The 15,983-nt window shown below is 36.6% G+C and overlaps 1 protein-coding gene across 7 annotated transcripts in view; it reads right to left on the bottom strand.

Annotated features, from left to right (window-relative positions):
- Positions 1 to 15,983, bottom strand: part of dpy (fibrillin-like protein dumpy) — a 256,661-nt gene that overhangs the window by 113,928 nt on the left and 126,750 nt on the right. For all 7 annotated transcript variants that reach the window (XM_080147847.1, XM_080147848.1, XM_080147849.1 and 4 more), the window contains exons 11-19: positions 12,851 to 13,113; positions 12,375 to 12,510; positions 8,494 to 8,602; positions 8,126 to 8,247; positions 2,536 to 6,789; positions 2,073 to 2,181; positions 1,235 to 1,367; positions 666 to 769; positions 6 to 139 (exon numbers count right to left, since the gene is read on the bottom strand). In XM_080147847.1, the coding sequence (XP_080003973.1) occupies positions 6 to 139; positions 666 to 769; positions 1,235 to 1,367; positions 2,073 to 2,181; positions 2,536 to 6,789; positions 8,126 to 8,247; positions 8,494 to 8,602; positions 12,375 to 12,510; positions 12,851 to 13,113 (5,364 nt within the window). The remainder of the gene's footprint in view (positions 1 to 5; positions 140 to 665; positions 770 to 1,234; positions 1,368 to 2,072; positions 2,182 to 2,535; positions 6,790 to 8,125; positions 8,248 to 8,493; positions 8,603 to 12,374; positions 12,511 to 12,850; positions 13,114 to 15,983) is intronic.

Below are 15,983 nucleotides of genomic sequence, written 5' to 3'. Positions count from 1 at the left end.
TATACCTGGCTGGTTCTGACAAACAGCTGAGGGGTCACAGGGGCTGTTCTGGCACTCATTAATGTCTACACACTGGTTGATGGAGAAGATATAGCCGGGCTCACACTGACATTCGGGAATGTGGTTGCTTGTAGAACACCTGAGAAAAATACAGTAAAATATTTAATTATGTACTTATAAAAGTAACATGATGCCTTGTCCTTCTGTATGTCTTTAGCTTAAGATTTCGCTAACAGCTCTAATTGTATTCTTATGCAAAAGTATGAGAATGACTGTCTGTATGTAAGTTTTAGCTTAAGATCGCGGTAAGAGCTGGACCATTAAAGTTAATAACAAATTTGGGGGTATAATCAACCCTTGAACGAAATACCCTTACCCGAGATAGTATATCTTACCTTTTCGTTTTTAAACTAAAATGGAATGGGGAGGGCCAACTTAAAATTCTGAACAACACAAAACATGTAATAAGGAAATCTAGCGACAATATTTTGGACCAAAAACTTAAAACAAAACAAAATTGCATATTATAGGCGTCTTAGTATTCAATATTTATAAATTTACAGAAAAGGTAAACTACAAATATTCCAATTCCCTTGATTTTGAAGTAGGGCAAAGAGAATTGAAGAATTTAGAGCCACCTAGCGGTTAAATATTAAACTACGCACCTGCCACGTCCACAGTTAACAAGTGTGCAGGCATCTATGCATCTGTTGTTGGACACCTGGCATACCTTGTCTCCGCCACAGTCACTGTTCTTTTCACATTCAACCTAGAGCAATATAATATTGGTCAGAGAGAGAGAGAGAGGAGACAATGGGCTGTTTATTACACTAGTCCCCATTTAAAAAAAAAAATAACGTTTTCTCATTCGTCGCAATTGGATTAAAAGCTTTGGGGACTTTTAATGAATTTTGATTGGTTGGTTTATTCAGTTAAGCGTCGAACGTTTCAACCACTAATTTTAATCTACAGAAGGGAAAATTTTAATGTATCATGATTGGGGATGAACATCGATTTATCAGCCACTGTTTTTTCCCTTCAAATCCATGAATATTGGTGCTTTTCCTCAGAGTACCTTGCGAGCACAAACCCCTTGCTCAATTTTTTTTTTAAATTGTAAAAATGCGGGAGATAGTGATAGTATTTTTCATGATGCTTCGCTAATAAATATTGCATTTTATTATCCTAGGAATCACCATTTCAAAGGCCTTTTTCAGGCATAAAAAAAACTTACCTTAGTACATCCCAAAGGAGAGCTAGGATTTCCAATGTGCTTATCAAAACATTTACAGAATGGTTTATGGTCAATAACATCGCAATTGGCATTGGGTCCACATTTAGACTGGTCACACGGGTTGATACATTTCCTAAAGATAAAAATATTATCATTAGGACTAGTTTAGTCTTTACAATATCAAGAGGAACTGGTAGAAAAGTTACAGGCAAAATAGTTTTTCAATAAATCTCCCTAATAATAGGGCATTCTATCTATCTATCTGTTCATTAATTTTTTATCTGTCTGTATCTCTGTCTATGTCTCTAAATATGTCTCTAAATATCTATCAGTCGGTATATGCGTCTTTTTGTCGGTATGTCTGTCTATCTATTTAATCTATCTGTCTCTTTTTATATGGCTCTCTTGATCGGTCTGTCCATTGTTTATCTCTATCTATCTTTCTTTCTATCAATCTGTTTGTCTGTCTGTTTGTCTATCTGTTTTTTTGTTTGTCTGTCTGTTTAAAGATCTGTTTGTTTGTTATGCTTGTCTGTTTGTTTATCTGTCTGTATGTTTAGTAAGATATATAAGTTTTCCGCAATTTTAAAGTTGATGTACGCAATCCAATCAGAGCGCAGATTTTTTAAATCCACCAATCAAAGATGCCAAAATTAATTAACTTAAATTGTATTTCCGCTTTTAGATAAAGAATTATAGAAAAAACGAATTTTATAAAAAATCCTCAAAATTTGATGCAGATTTCAAATCTCCCCCTAACTTTAAAATTGCGGAAAACTTATATATCTTAATGTTTAGTTAGCTGTCTGTCAGTATATCTGTCTGTGCATAGTTATACCTGTATCCTCTGGTATCAGCCAAACAAGCCAGAGTGGTACCACAGTCCCTATCAGTCCTGCATTCATCAGGGCTTCTACATCCAGTCTTGTATGGGTCACCAACAAGACCTTAAGAAGTTAGATTTTTAAATATTATTTAACAAGGACATATTTTTATAATAACTGAAAGAAATCTAGAGAAATGACTGTATTGATTACTCATAAGTATACCTTTTTTTTTTAAATTTAAGAAGAAAAGAATAGGTTGCTTGCGTATCAATTTTCCATAATAAGTAAAGTATAGGCCCACATAAATAGACATAAAGACGTCATACTGACCTACTATTTAACAATTAAAATGTATACTGGCATGCTATTGGTAATTTAGTCTGTGTAATGGCATGTCGTTGGTTATTTGTATTGCATGACGTAATTTTTTTTAAAGGCACAATATAAAGATTAAAAATTGTAAAAATAATTTACCTGGAGGACACTGACACTGGTAAGATCCAGGTATATTTGAGCACTGGGCACTGGGATGACAAATCTGGTTCTCACACTCATTGATATCCTGACATCCGTTATTGGTCAGCAGGAAACCTTCGTTGCATTCACATTTACCAGAAATACACAGCTCCCCAGGTCTACAATCTTCCTCCTTGTTACAACCAGGTTGGCAGGTGCTGTCAACACAAATTTCGCCTTGCAGACAATTTTTGTCGGACCTACAGACCTTAACACAAAGTCCCGCCATGCATTTCTCGCCTCTGGCACAATCAGAATTGATGGAACATTTATGGTGGCACAAATTTCCATGGCAGACATGATTTGCTTGGCATTTTCCGTCAGGACATCTGTTGGGGATACGTACACAGCCTTGTTGGGCTGTTGGGACGCCAGCAAAACCTTCAGGGCATGAACATTGGACTTCTTTGCCGCTCAGGGAGCATAAAGCATTAGGGCCACAAGCTCCTTCTTTGCTGCAAGGATTGATACACTGGAAGTTGATGCACACTTCAGAACTGGGACAATTTTCATTAGACCTGCAACCAAGGGTGCAAATTCCAGAGGAGCAGACTTGATTTTGTGGACATTGTTGGCTTGAAATACAGGAAATCATACACATGCTGTCTGTACATTGTTCACCAATAAGACAATCATTTGGGTTTCTGCAGGCATACCTACACTGGCCCTTGTGGCAGGTTGAACCAGGACAATCAGCATCAGATCTACATTCTTTGCTGTCACGAATACAGGTTCTCGAGTCCAGGGGACTGGGGATAAATCCAGGTAGACATTGACATTGAGCTTGCCTGTTGACTACAGCACATTCAGTGTTGGGTCCACAAGCACCATAACAGATGTTGGTACACACCTTATCCTTGCAAATACTGTTTGTAGGACAATCTCTGTCTCCATTGGGGCAGCTGCCTTCTGGCAAGCAACCAGTCTTGTAAGGATCTCCAACCTGTTTGCTAGGGCAAGTACAGGTATAACCAGTTGAGGTTGAGGTACATCTAGCAGATCTATGGCATGGGTTGGAGGCACAGTTGTCAGTCACTGAACACTTGACCTCAGGCAGAGGATCTGGACGTGTGTCTGGTGGACAAGAACATTTGGGTCGTTGGTCTTCTGGCAAGCAAACAGCATTTTCACCGCAAGTATCAGCTGTACAAACATCCATACACTTGAAGGAAAGTCTGTCACAGAATTTTGATGGCGGACAGTCTTTGTTTGACAGACAACTGACAGCTTTACAGCCCTGGACTAGATCATTGGGGTCTCCAGCAAACTTGCCCGGAGGACAGGTACATTTAGGCACATGATTCTGGGTGATACAGACAGCCTGGGGTCCACAGGATATGTTATTACAAGCAGGGATACATTTTCTTGCAGATTTATAGCAGATTTGTTCTTCAGAACACTGGGCATCTGAGTAACATTCATCCTTGACAACTGGCACACATCCATTTCTGTCATTAGCACTGCCAGTGTATCCTTCCAAGCATTGACATTGGCCTTGGTGGTTGTAGGCACGGCACTGGGAGTTGGGAGGACAGTTGTATAATTGGCAGACTGAAATACAACGGAGTACCCCAAGGGAATCTCTTTGGCACACCTGATCAGGGCCGCATTGGTCATTGCTTGTACAAGATGGCACTGAAGCAATTTCACATTGGCCAGTTAGTGGATTTCTCATGTGGGTAGACTGACATTGGCAGAAAGGTTTGTTGTTTCTAACAGTGCATTCTTCATTGTTGCCACAGGACATAATCTTACAGGGGTTGACACAAGCTCTTCTGCCACTGATATCAATGCTGCAGACATGGTTCTTGGGACAATCATTTTGATCCTTGCAAGAAATTTCTTTGTTACATCCATCATTAGGATTCAATGGGTTGCCCGTGTATCCATCCAAGCAAATACAAGTACTATGATGGTTATCAGTCACGCAACGTGAGTTAGGACCACATTGGATGTTGCTGCAAGCATCAATACATCTGTAAGATCCCTTAACATGCTGACAAATTTCATTATATCCACAATCCAGATTATTTTTACAGGTTATAGACTGACATCCACTGACTAAATCTTCCGCATCTCCCTTGAATCCAGGTTGACACAGACATTGTCCAGCAGAGCAAACAGCATTGGGTCCACAAGCAATATTGCTGCACAAGTCAGCTATAGCAGGTTCCTCAGGGAAGCAACCCTCAAAAGGATTACCTCTATAGTTGGGCTCACATCTGCAGTCAAAAGAGCCAACTGTGTTGATACAAACTGAATTAACTCCACAAACATTATCAGAGCACTCATTAATATCAAAGCAGCCAATGAAGGGGTTTCCATTGAAACCATTCTCACACTTGCAAACCTTAGCGCCATTCTCAATAACACACTTAGCATTATCACCACAGTGACATTCTCCCTTGTCTTCTTTGTCCTCCAAAGCAGGTCCACAACCAGTGTAAGGATTTCCAGTATAACCAGTATTACAAGCACATGTGTTAGGTGATCCATATTGACAATGGCTGTAAGGTCCACAAGGTGGAGTACATGCAGGTGGACTTATGGGAGGCATACACAAAAAGTTTCCATCTCCAACGAATCCTTCCTTACAGAAACATTTGTTAGTGCTAGGATCACAAGCTGCATTCAATCCACAAGTATTGGATTGGCAACGCTCCTTGCACTTGCCAGAAACACAGGTTAAAGGTTCAGGACAAGGGCTGGCAGCACTGCAAACTTCGGGAAAGCAAATACCACCAGGGAAAGGATTGCCATTGGTTCCTTGCAGGCAAACACAGGTAGGACCATTGGTAGATATGATACATTGGGCATTTACACCACAAACCATATCATGGCACATTGAGGCACACTTGCCATTATCATTTTCCTGGAATCCAGGCTTGCAACGGCACCAGGCTGCATGGTCTTCAGGTATACAGGCAGCATTGTCTCCACAGGGCAGGGAAGAACAGGGGTTAATACATTCAGAGGCCTCGCAAGCAAGTTGACCCGGACAATCATCATCCTTGACACACTCAACCTTGGAAGGATTTCCAACACAGCCGGATAGGTAAGGATCTCCAATGGTTCCCCGCGGACATTGGCATTTGTAGCTTCCATGTTCATTTAAGCATCTAGCATTTGGTCCACAAACGTTGCCAGCACACTCATCCACATCTTGGCAACCAGTCAGTGGGTTGCCAGAGAAACCGGTTTTACACAAACATTTTGGCGGATTTGTTGGGGAACATTCAGCATTCAAGCCACAAATGACACGTTCACATGGACTTTTACATTTTCCGCCGTCAGTGGTGTCAGAAAAGTATGGCGGTGGGCAGATACACATGCCGGGCTCAACACACTTTTCATTTTCCCGACAATCTCTATCACGAGAGCATTGGGCCAGATTTGCTGAGCATACGCCAGTATAGGGATCACCAGTAGTTCCAAAAGGACAGGCACAGCTGAATGATCCAATTTTGTTTTCGCAAATGGCGCCAAAGCCACAAGTTCTTGCAGACGAAGCACATTCGTCAATATCAGCACATGAACCATCAGCCAGGATGTTAAATCCACTCGGGCAGGCGCAATAGCTGACACCGCCAGCAATTGTGACACACTCGGCGCCTTGAACACAATCACCCTTGTTTTTACAACCGGCTAACACACAATTACCGCCGATTTTACTATATGGCGGCTGGCAACCGCAATCGGGTCCGTTGCACTTTGAACACTGCTGGAATGGGTTGCCGTTATAGCCAGGCGGGCATTCACAATCATAGCTTCCAGGTAGATTTTTGCAAAAGGCGTTGATACCACAAACTGGCCTGTCGGCGGTAGCCAGGGAACATTCATTAACATCCCGACAAACGCCGCTGGCCTCACGTTCAAATCCGCGTTGGCACACACATTTCCCCTGGGAGCAAAGTTCACCACGCGGGCAAGGAGAAGCATCTGAGCACTGCAACAGCACCGCGTTGTCTTCCGCTTTACAGCCGAGGTTGGGATCACCCGACAATCCAGTGGGGCACTTGCAGCGGTAGCTTCCTTGAGTGTTCTCGCAGAAGGCGCCTTCGCCGCAAGGTTTGCCCGCGCACTCGTTGATGTCAATACAACCCTGGCGGCCGGGGCCCAGCGGCTGGTAGCCTTGGTCGCACATGCACCGCGGCTCGCCGCCGATCAGAGTGCACTGAGAATTGGCTGCACAGAATATGTTGGCACAGGGACCTGAAAAAATAAAAGAATTCATTTTTAAATCTTTTTATATAACAAAAAAATTTAGAATAAACTTTCTGCAAACAGTTATAGAATTTTCAAACCTTGTAAAAGTTTAATTAAATTCATATTTTACCATTATGAAGCCTTTTATTAAATTCAAAAGTTAGGTAATGTTTAATTTTAATTTGTAGTGTAATAACATGAAAAATCACGAAACCTCTACACAAAAAAGGTGTAAAGCTTTAAGAATGGATTTATTACTTTGATCTTACACCATATGAAGATGTACTCTAAAACAGTGAGACTTGTAGTTAGCTGAAATAACGATCCCCTCCATGTCCACTAATACTGGATGAACGAATTGGCCAATATATGATGCTCATATTAGCCACCTTAATTGATGACAATTTTCCCCTGTCATAATATCCACGAATATTCTATATTCATTGCTTTAAGATAATTACCAATAAGATTTAATTTTCAGAAAGGAAGGACATTTTAAAATACCAAAAATAACAGCAATAAAAATCTTTATAGCTATTTAAGTAACTATTTTGCTAAAGACAAATTTTCATTCAAAAGCGAAATTTTAAAATAGCAAAATCATATAGGATTGTATAGTTTTTTCAGATTAAATATCTAGGATTAGTTTAAATATTTTTAAAATATTTCTAAGCTCAAAAATCAACATAATCATAAAATTTGATGTTTTGAAAAAACATCTGTTTAGCAATCATTTAAAAGTTAAATAGATCTTTTTATGTTTAGTTAACGATGCGAATCAATGTTAAGATAAAACTTTTCAAAGTACTTGAAAATTGTAAAACGTCCGTTTTCCTTTTCCATAAATTGTTATTTAATACATATAAAAGCTTAAGACAATTTCATTTCAACCGAAAATTGCCCATAAACAGTTTTTATGATTCTTTAAAATCCATAGGAGCCCAATGGATCGAGTTAAATCCCCGTAGGACCTTTTTTCATTTGAAAATAAGATAGGGGGAGGGGGTTAAATAGCCAAGTCTCGGTTTATTGTTTAAAAAGTAGTTAAAACCTAAGTTATATAGCTACTTTAATTTAAGAAAATTAAAACATTCATAGAAACATGACAAACATGATAAATTTAATTTAAGAAATTCGTTGGCAAAATCACTTAAATCAAATAGTGGACCTCCAGAAAATCGCCCATTAAGACTTTTTTTTAGTTCTGGCAGGAAACTGAACCTATCCTTACATTAAAATACATTATTATAAATACATAAACAAACAACAGTTGTTTATAGTCCACCGTTGATCTAGGATAAATTGCCACCCCCCCCCCCCGCAAACAAAAAAAATCACTTACTTTCACACTCCGGGCCTTGGTTGGGCTCCGGGCAGACACAAACTTTATCCGGGGAACAGAAAGCATTGTTGGGACAATCATTATTCACTCGGCACTGCTTCACTGCCACGCATGTACCACTGTATTGGGCAGGTTTAATGCTATTGTTATTATCAAAAGTAGCGCGGCCATAACGAGTTAATTTCTCGGTAAAATATGAATAAAGAAACAGTAGGAAAGAGAGAGAGAGAGAGAGAGATTGTGTCTACACCTAGTTTAACAGAAGTCGATGTCCAATCTATATACAGATACTATTGATTATAGAGTATGTACGATAATATTTCTATGGCAAGAAAAAAAATATATTAAATAGCATTAAACCATTCCTGGAGGGATCGTTGACTTGACCGGGTGGGCAGCCACACGTGTAGGATCCAGGTAAATTCTGGCAGGACACTCCAAATCCGCAGATACTGCCAGTTTTGCATTCATCTATGTCTAAACAAAAAAAGCGGTCATATAACGGTCATGAAAAATTTAAGAAAACAGTAAAAGTGTCTAACTATGACGTCAGAAAAAATTAACAATTAACCAATGAGAAGCCAGTATTCACAATGGTAAAATATATAGCGGCCTCTCATTGGTTAATTGTTAATTTTTTCTGACGTCATAGTTAGACACTTTTTCTGTTTTCAAAATTTAAAAAATCTTTTGAAAATAGAAGAAAAATTTATATGTTAAGCTACTAGATAAATCGATATAGAATACGTTGATATTGTGACAAGAGAATTTTGTCCTCAATCTAGGTTGCTATTATAGTTCTCATACATTGGACAGGGGTTGGTTGGGGTAAAGCCATAGTGAGGGGGGATATGGGAGAGGGGTGGGTATCGTTATATTAGCCAACTTAGAGAAACATTTTATCAGGGTATGCAAAAATCTCTCACAATATCCATATATTTTTTATCCATCACTAGAAATTTACTTTATTAGGATGAATACAATTAGTATCTTTTCAGAGGGTACCCCTTTCTGAACATAGTTTGAAAACTCACTTATATAAGCTATTTTACTCAAATTATAATGAACAAAGATTAAGCTGAATCAATACATTTCTAACAGTGTCAAGGCATACCAACTAATCATTTTGGAAGATTTTTTTCGAAAACAAATAAAATAAGACTTGAGGTAAGGAATATGTAGGACTAGGACCTAATATTTCATTTTGATTTCATCCATAAATTCTAACCTATTAATATTTTTTTTTGTAGAAATATATAAACAGGTTTTTTAAAACTTTATGTAACTAACAGGAAAACAAGGATGACAACATCCATAAGTAGCGAAGCACAAATAATCGTGGATGGAAATACGTAAAAGTAGATTTAAAGTGTATTTATTAAAAACAAGAATAGATTTATTGGAGAAAATAAACACGAAACCTTGTTTTATTTTCAATGATGACGACGGTCAAAGTAGATTACATAAAAGATTCTCATAACTATGGGAAAAATTTTTTTTGATACTGATATCCCAAAAAAGTTTGAAAATTGGACCAAAAACACCAAATATATGGGAAAATGTGTTAAACATATAAAAATAGCCAAAAACCTGATAAAAGGCAGTCTGACCGCCATGGTTGTTTTCTTTATACGACGGGAAATTTAATTTTGATATCTATAACTGAAAAAAAATTTGGAAAATCGGACCATAAACACTGAAGATATGGAGAATAATGTGAAAAAATACAAGAATAGCCTAAAACCTGCAAACAGGCAGTCTGGCAGTCATGGTTGTTTTCTTTAAACGACGGGAAATTTAATTCTTATATCTATAACTGAAAAAATTTTGAAAATTGAACCATAAACACTGAAGATATGGTGGAAATGTGAAAAATACAAAAATAGCCTAAAACCTGCAAAATGGCAGTTTGGCCGTCATGATTGTTTACTGTAAACGACAGGAAATTTAATTTTGATATCAATAACTGAAAAAATTTTTAAAATCGGACCATAAACACTGAAGATATGGAGAAAAATGTGAAAAATACAAAAATAGCCTAAAACCTGCCAAAAAGCGGTCCGACCGCCCTTGATGTTTTATAGTTAATTGTGCTCCTTAATAATGGGACTGTTGTCAAAAAATTTCAGCTGTCTACCTTTAATAGGAGCCGAGAAAATCACGTTTCCCCTATTCTGTCTCATGACGGACAGACGGACGGACGGACATTGTGAATTATAGAGTAGCTTCGCTACTAAAAAAAAGGAAAAAGAGGCATTGACAGAAAAAAAAGAGAAAGGATGAGATAAAAAAAAGAATTTCATAATAAAATTATCTATCAAATAACTCAGCATTTTGTAAAGTCTTTGTCAAATTTTAAAGTAAAATTAAAACTTTTACAAGAAAACACTTATGCACAGAATGAACAAGGACAAGTGTGTGTATTTGGAATAAAAAATTTGTAGCCTGTCGAATAAAAAAGATATTTTTTTCGTTTACTGTCTTTCAAAAATAGATTTATTATTATTTGGATCTTAGACCAGTAAAATAAAGTAAAACTTGTAGCTGGCTAAAATAAGGATCCCCCATTAACCACATCCCCTACCCTTCTGCTGGATGACCGGACTGACTTGTAAGGGATGCCCATGTTAGCAACCTAAATTGACGACTATTTTTTCCTTGTCATAATATCCATGTATATTCTACATCCATTATTTTAATGCTACAGAATGTCAAGCAGATGAAATTATAGCTTGATTCTAATAAAATAAGAAATCATTAAGAATAAAAATATGTAAATATGTATTTTTTTGTTGCGCGCGTTTTCTCTAGCCATGCGCTACCTATGTATTATTAGCTTTTTGCTATTTAAGATTACTTGTAGTACTTGCTTTACCGATTCTAAAGATGTACATTGAAATCTTTAGTTGGCAAGCTGCCGTTTAGCCGTAAGCACCCTTCAGAGACAGAGCTAAATTCCTTCCTTTGTAATTCCCAATTGGTTCATCAATTATGTGATATACAGACGGACGAACAAAATTAAAGAGACGCTTCTAACACAAAAAGTTAATGAATACCTAACAATTTTTAAAAGCGAAGCTTTTCTATAATTAGGGTCGGTCCGTCCGTCCGTACGTCCGTCCGTCTGTACGTCCGTCCGTCCGAGATAGATAGCTTTTATTCGTTAATTTAGGCATGTTAGAATTGTCCTATCGATTTCAAACTTTGCATGATGATTCCTGTAGTAGTTGGGTACGATTAAGAAAGCGTAGCAACTCCATAATCATTACCAGAATGTCCGTACGTCCATTTTAAACATGTTGATTTTTCTACTTTTTTAACAACAAATTTTCAAGTGTTTTAATTATCCGTTTGATCTGATTTTTGGTATATTGATTCCTGGGACAACAAAGAACAATATTATAAGCGAAGCAACTCTATAATCAAGTCCAAAAATGTAAGTATGTCCATAAACATTATCCTGTTTTTAAGCAGTTTTTCAACAAATTTACCTACAATTTTGATTCGACATTTATACATTTATGTTCTGATTTTTCAGTTCAGATACTATACAAGTTTTAATGTCCGTTTGTCCTACCGTTTCAGTGCTTCGCTTTTATGGATGTTGTCATCCTTGTTTGGTTATAAAAGCATATTCTTTACGAAAACTTATCTAAGTTTCAAGTATATTATTCGTTAAAAAAGTAGCAAATCATTTTCTAAAAATCGTCGAACTTTTTTAGAAAAATATATAATGATTTTTAACATTAAGAAGGGCAAAACTTTTGCTAATATTGAAAACTATCGAAACTAAATAAACTATATTTAACACAAAAAAATTGGAGTAAACTTATTGGGGGGGGGGGGTTAACATTATATTAGCCAGCTAAGAGAAATATTTTAATAGAGTATGCAAGAATGTCTAATAAACAAAATTTAAAGAAAATTTGTTGCATAAAATACATGATACTGTTTAAGGATATACTTACATGTTTATAATTTGATTATATCAGCATGTTTTAAATGAACGTACGGACTTTCTGGTAACGTTTATAGAGTTGCTGTGCATTCTAAGTTGTACCTAACTATTACGCGAATCATAATGCAAAGTTTTAACTCGATAGAAAATTCTAAACTGTTTGAATTTACAAAAAAAAGTTACGGACGTACGTACGGATCGGCCCTAATTATAGAAAAGCCTCATTTTTACAAAACTATTAAAATACTATACTATAGTTGTATATCATCCATGGACGACTATGAAGCTTACCTATGCATCTAACTTGCGGGTTGCCAGTGTATCCAGGTTGGCACTGGCACGTGTGTCCTCCAGGGGTATTGGTGCACACGGCATTCTCCCCACAGGTGTTGGCCACTTTGCACTCGTCAATATCAATACAGCCAGCCTAAAATTAAGTTTAATGAGACTCTTTTTTGTAGGCTAGCAAAAGGGTCTTTGCTAATTGGGCAGGTAGTTTTCTGAAATATACATCTATACTTTAAAACATTCATTATCAGGGATATGTCAATAAATGATAAATGACTGTAATTACACTGGTTCCCAATGTTTCATAAACACGTTCCCAATTTGTTGGCTACAAAAGTGTTTAATGAATCTTGATTGGTTGGCACAAAATAGCAGTGTCCACATTAATCGACCAACAACTAAATTATCTATCATTCAAAAGTCTGTTCATCTATCTACCTTGAGACAAGTCTATCACATGTCTATCTATCCATTCATACCTTCAAATTCTTGGGGTCATAAGTCCATCCTTGCTCGCATACACAATACGCCTCGTTTCCCTCCGCCCTGCAGAATGCATGCGCCGAGCATGTAACACCGGCGCAAGCCGACGATCCGCCGCCGCACGACTGGCCGGGCGGTGCACCGAGGAACGGCGCCAGGCAGGAGCATGTATGGCTGCCGGGAGTGTTGAGGCACTGCGCGTTGGGGCCGCAGAGCCCTGGCCGGATGCTGCATTCGTCTATGTCCTCACAAACACGTCCTGGAATAGTATTTATTAATTTCTACCATGTAGTTTTCACATTGTAATGCATTTGTAATTAATATTATTGTGCCCAATCATCAGGAATAATCATGCAAAGTTTGAAATCGATTGCCCAACTTTAACATGTCTAAATTAACGATAAAGGCTAATTATTATGGACGGAAGGATGGAAAAAAAACTTCACACATTAAAAAAAATCATTGCAAAAAGATGTTAAAAATGTTTTTTTTTCTCATCTCATGCAAAAACAGATATTAACCTTAACTGTACCGCATAACTTCACTGAGAGGGACATACTGTATCAAAAATTAGGTAATTATCTTAAATGACAAAAGTCAATAAAATGTCAGATATCATAGAGAAAATAGCCTAAAACCATAGAGTTGCTTGAAATGAAAAAAAAATCAATTAGTTCAGTTGTAGGTAAGTATAGAGCTACTTTTTTTGAAGGGGTTGTTTATTCCAGGGGCGATTTCTCTTTAGAATAGCTTATGCTTTATGAGAAGCTGCCTGTAAAGGAGAATCAGATCAGTCCAGCGGTTAGCGAGATCCTTCTGTACACACATACAGACAGACTTACAAACATGATGTTACATTTGTGTAAGGATATGACTTTTAATAAAAGTAATACTAAAATAGTTATTTATCCCATCATTTTTTAGACAGCTTTCCGTGGATGTTAAAATGAAAAATTATATGAGTAAAACCAGTTTTGTTAGACCTAAGAGGCCAAGGCACCCGACTAACAAAACTGGTATGAATTTCACGATTTTTACTTTAATATTCGTATAAAATTGTCTGTAATACGATGCTATACATGATTTATACATGATCTTTAAACCATTTCAATGGTGCGCCAAATTTCAGCCAATCACAGCGTGGCATTTCGTAAAATGCTGTGCTCTTATTGGTAGAAAGTTGGCTCACCCCGATTTGGCGCACCATTGAAATGATTTAAAGATCCAGCTCAGTTCTAAACTAGCAGATATTAATCGGTTTCGAAGCAATAATGGAAAATCTTTGCGATATTTTTAATTTTCAAGAATACTGAGCCCCTAGCCGTGAATGACTCGTCCCTGATTCAAAATGCATCAAATATATACTTGTAATCCTATTTATTAAGACAAAAGTAATTAGAAAAGTAGTAAGGTTTTTTTTGTTTGTCCGTTATGGTCTTGCTGACCACTGAAATGGTGGATTTTTATATTTTTCAGTGAAGCTTTAGAGAGGTCTAGGAATGGTGTTATGCTATTTTATTTGTATTTTCCACCCTGATGATAAAAATCAAATTTTACACGTAACAATCCTCAATTAATTAAAAATTATTGTATACCTAAAAAAAATTAAATCTACATAATTAAATTTTTCATAATCTCGCATTTTTGATAAAATAACTTTTATACAATAACTTTGAGTGTAGGAAAAGAGTTGACAAAAGAAGGACAAAGGCCATGCGCATTTTTTTATCAAAGATTTAGATAAAGATCAACAAGAATATATTCGGTGCTTTCCCTCAAAGTGCCCGGCGAGCGTAAAACAATCTGTGCCTCTTATTTTCAAATAAATTAAAATATAGAGGGCAGTAATTTTCTTAATGCCTTATACCTAAAAGGGACCCCAGACCTGCGGTGACCTAACCCTTGGGGGGAAATCCTGTACACAATAAAACCTAACCTAATCTAAAAGTAAAACACAAGGGTATCGTATTTTTTTCCAGTATAGCTTTAAAACAGATTAATATCCATAGAACCGGTTCTCTGTCATACTGAAAAATCATTTGTAGCATTGTATTGCAGACATTTTCAAACGAATATTAAAATAAAAATCACCAAATTATAATACCAGTTTTGTTAACCTTGGACTTGGTCCCCCTTGCGCTAACAAAACCATTTTTAATCTTGAATTTTAATATTTACGAAAAGCTGTCTATAATACGGTGCGATAAATAACTACAGTGTTTTTTTTTATGAGAACTTTTTTGAAAGCAATTTTACCCCACTTATAGTTATCAGAATTTAATGATTAATGGCTTATTTTCTTTGTTTTTTAAGGCAATTAATAGAACAACAAAATATATTTCAGTTTTTATTTATAAAGTACAGTAAAATCTAAAATTCAAAACTTAGGTGTCAACATCTAAAAATGGTTTTAGCGCATTTTTCTTATGCTCAAATAATCAACCTTTTGCAAGAATGGCTGCTAAACACTTCAAAGATGAGATATAGAGCTAAAATGTATACAGATACTATTAGGGACATGTACTAGAACATATCAAAGTTTGAAGGTCATATCTCAACCAGGGAGGGAGTACTGGCCCCCCAAAGTCGACTACAGAAAATCCATTTTTTAAAGAAAAATGCGCTAAAACCATTTTTATATGTTGACACCTAAGTTTTGAAATTTAGATTTTACTGTACTTTTTAAATAAAAACTGAAATATTTTTTTGTTGTTCTATGAATTGCCTTAAAAAACAAAGAAAATAAGCCATTAATCATTAAATTCTGATAACTATAAGTTGGGTAAAATTGCTTTCAAAAAAGTTCTCATAAAAAAAAGACACTGTATTATCCCCCAAAATAGCAGCTACTCTACAATTTATATTTTCAGTATCCTTGTCTCTTGTTTTATTTAGTGTGCTGTGCATCTTCTCTATTGTTCTAAGTTCATGATTAAAGGAAGTTTATAACATTAGACAACTAAGTTGTAGAACCGTCATAACATATTTTTTAATGCAGAAACTACTCTATTATTAGTTTGTCCGTACGACACCTAGCACAGTTATGGAATCTCAACGACAAAGATTTTTTTATCCAATCTTGACAAGTAAGGTATTTTTGGAAAGAGGAATATATATAGAAAACGCCTA

The sequence above is a fragment of the Acartia tonsa genome, chromosome 14 (genome assembly GCF_053477335.1).
Source record: "Acartia tonsa isolate MP-2025a chromosome 14, ASM5347733v1, whole genome shotgun sequence".
Lineage (NCBI taxonomy): Eukaryota > Metazoa > Arthropoda > Copepoda > Calanoida > Acartiidae > Acartia > Acartia tonsa.
Note: the sequence above shows the minus strand (reverse complement) of the source record. Positions and strands in the feature narration are given on the sequence as shown.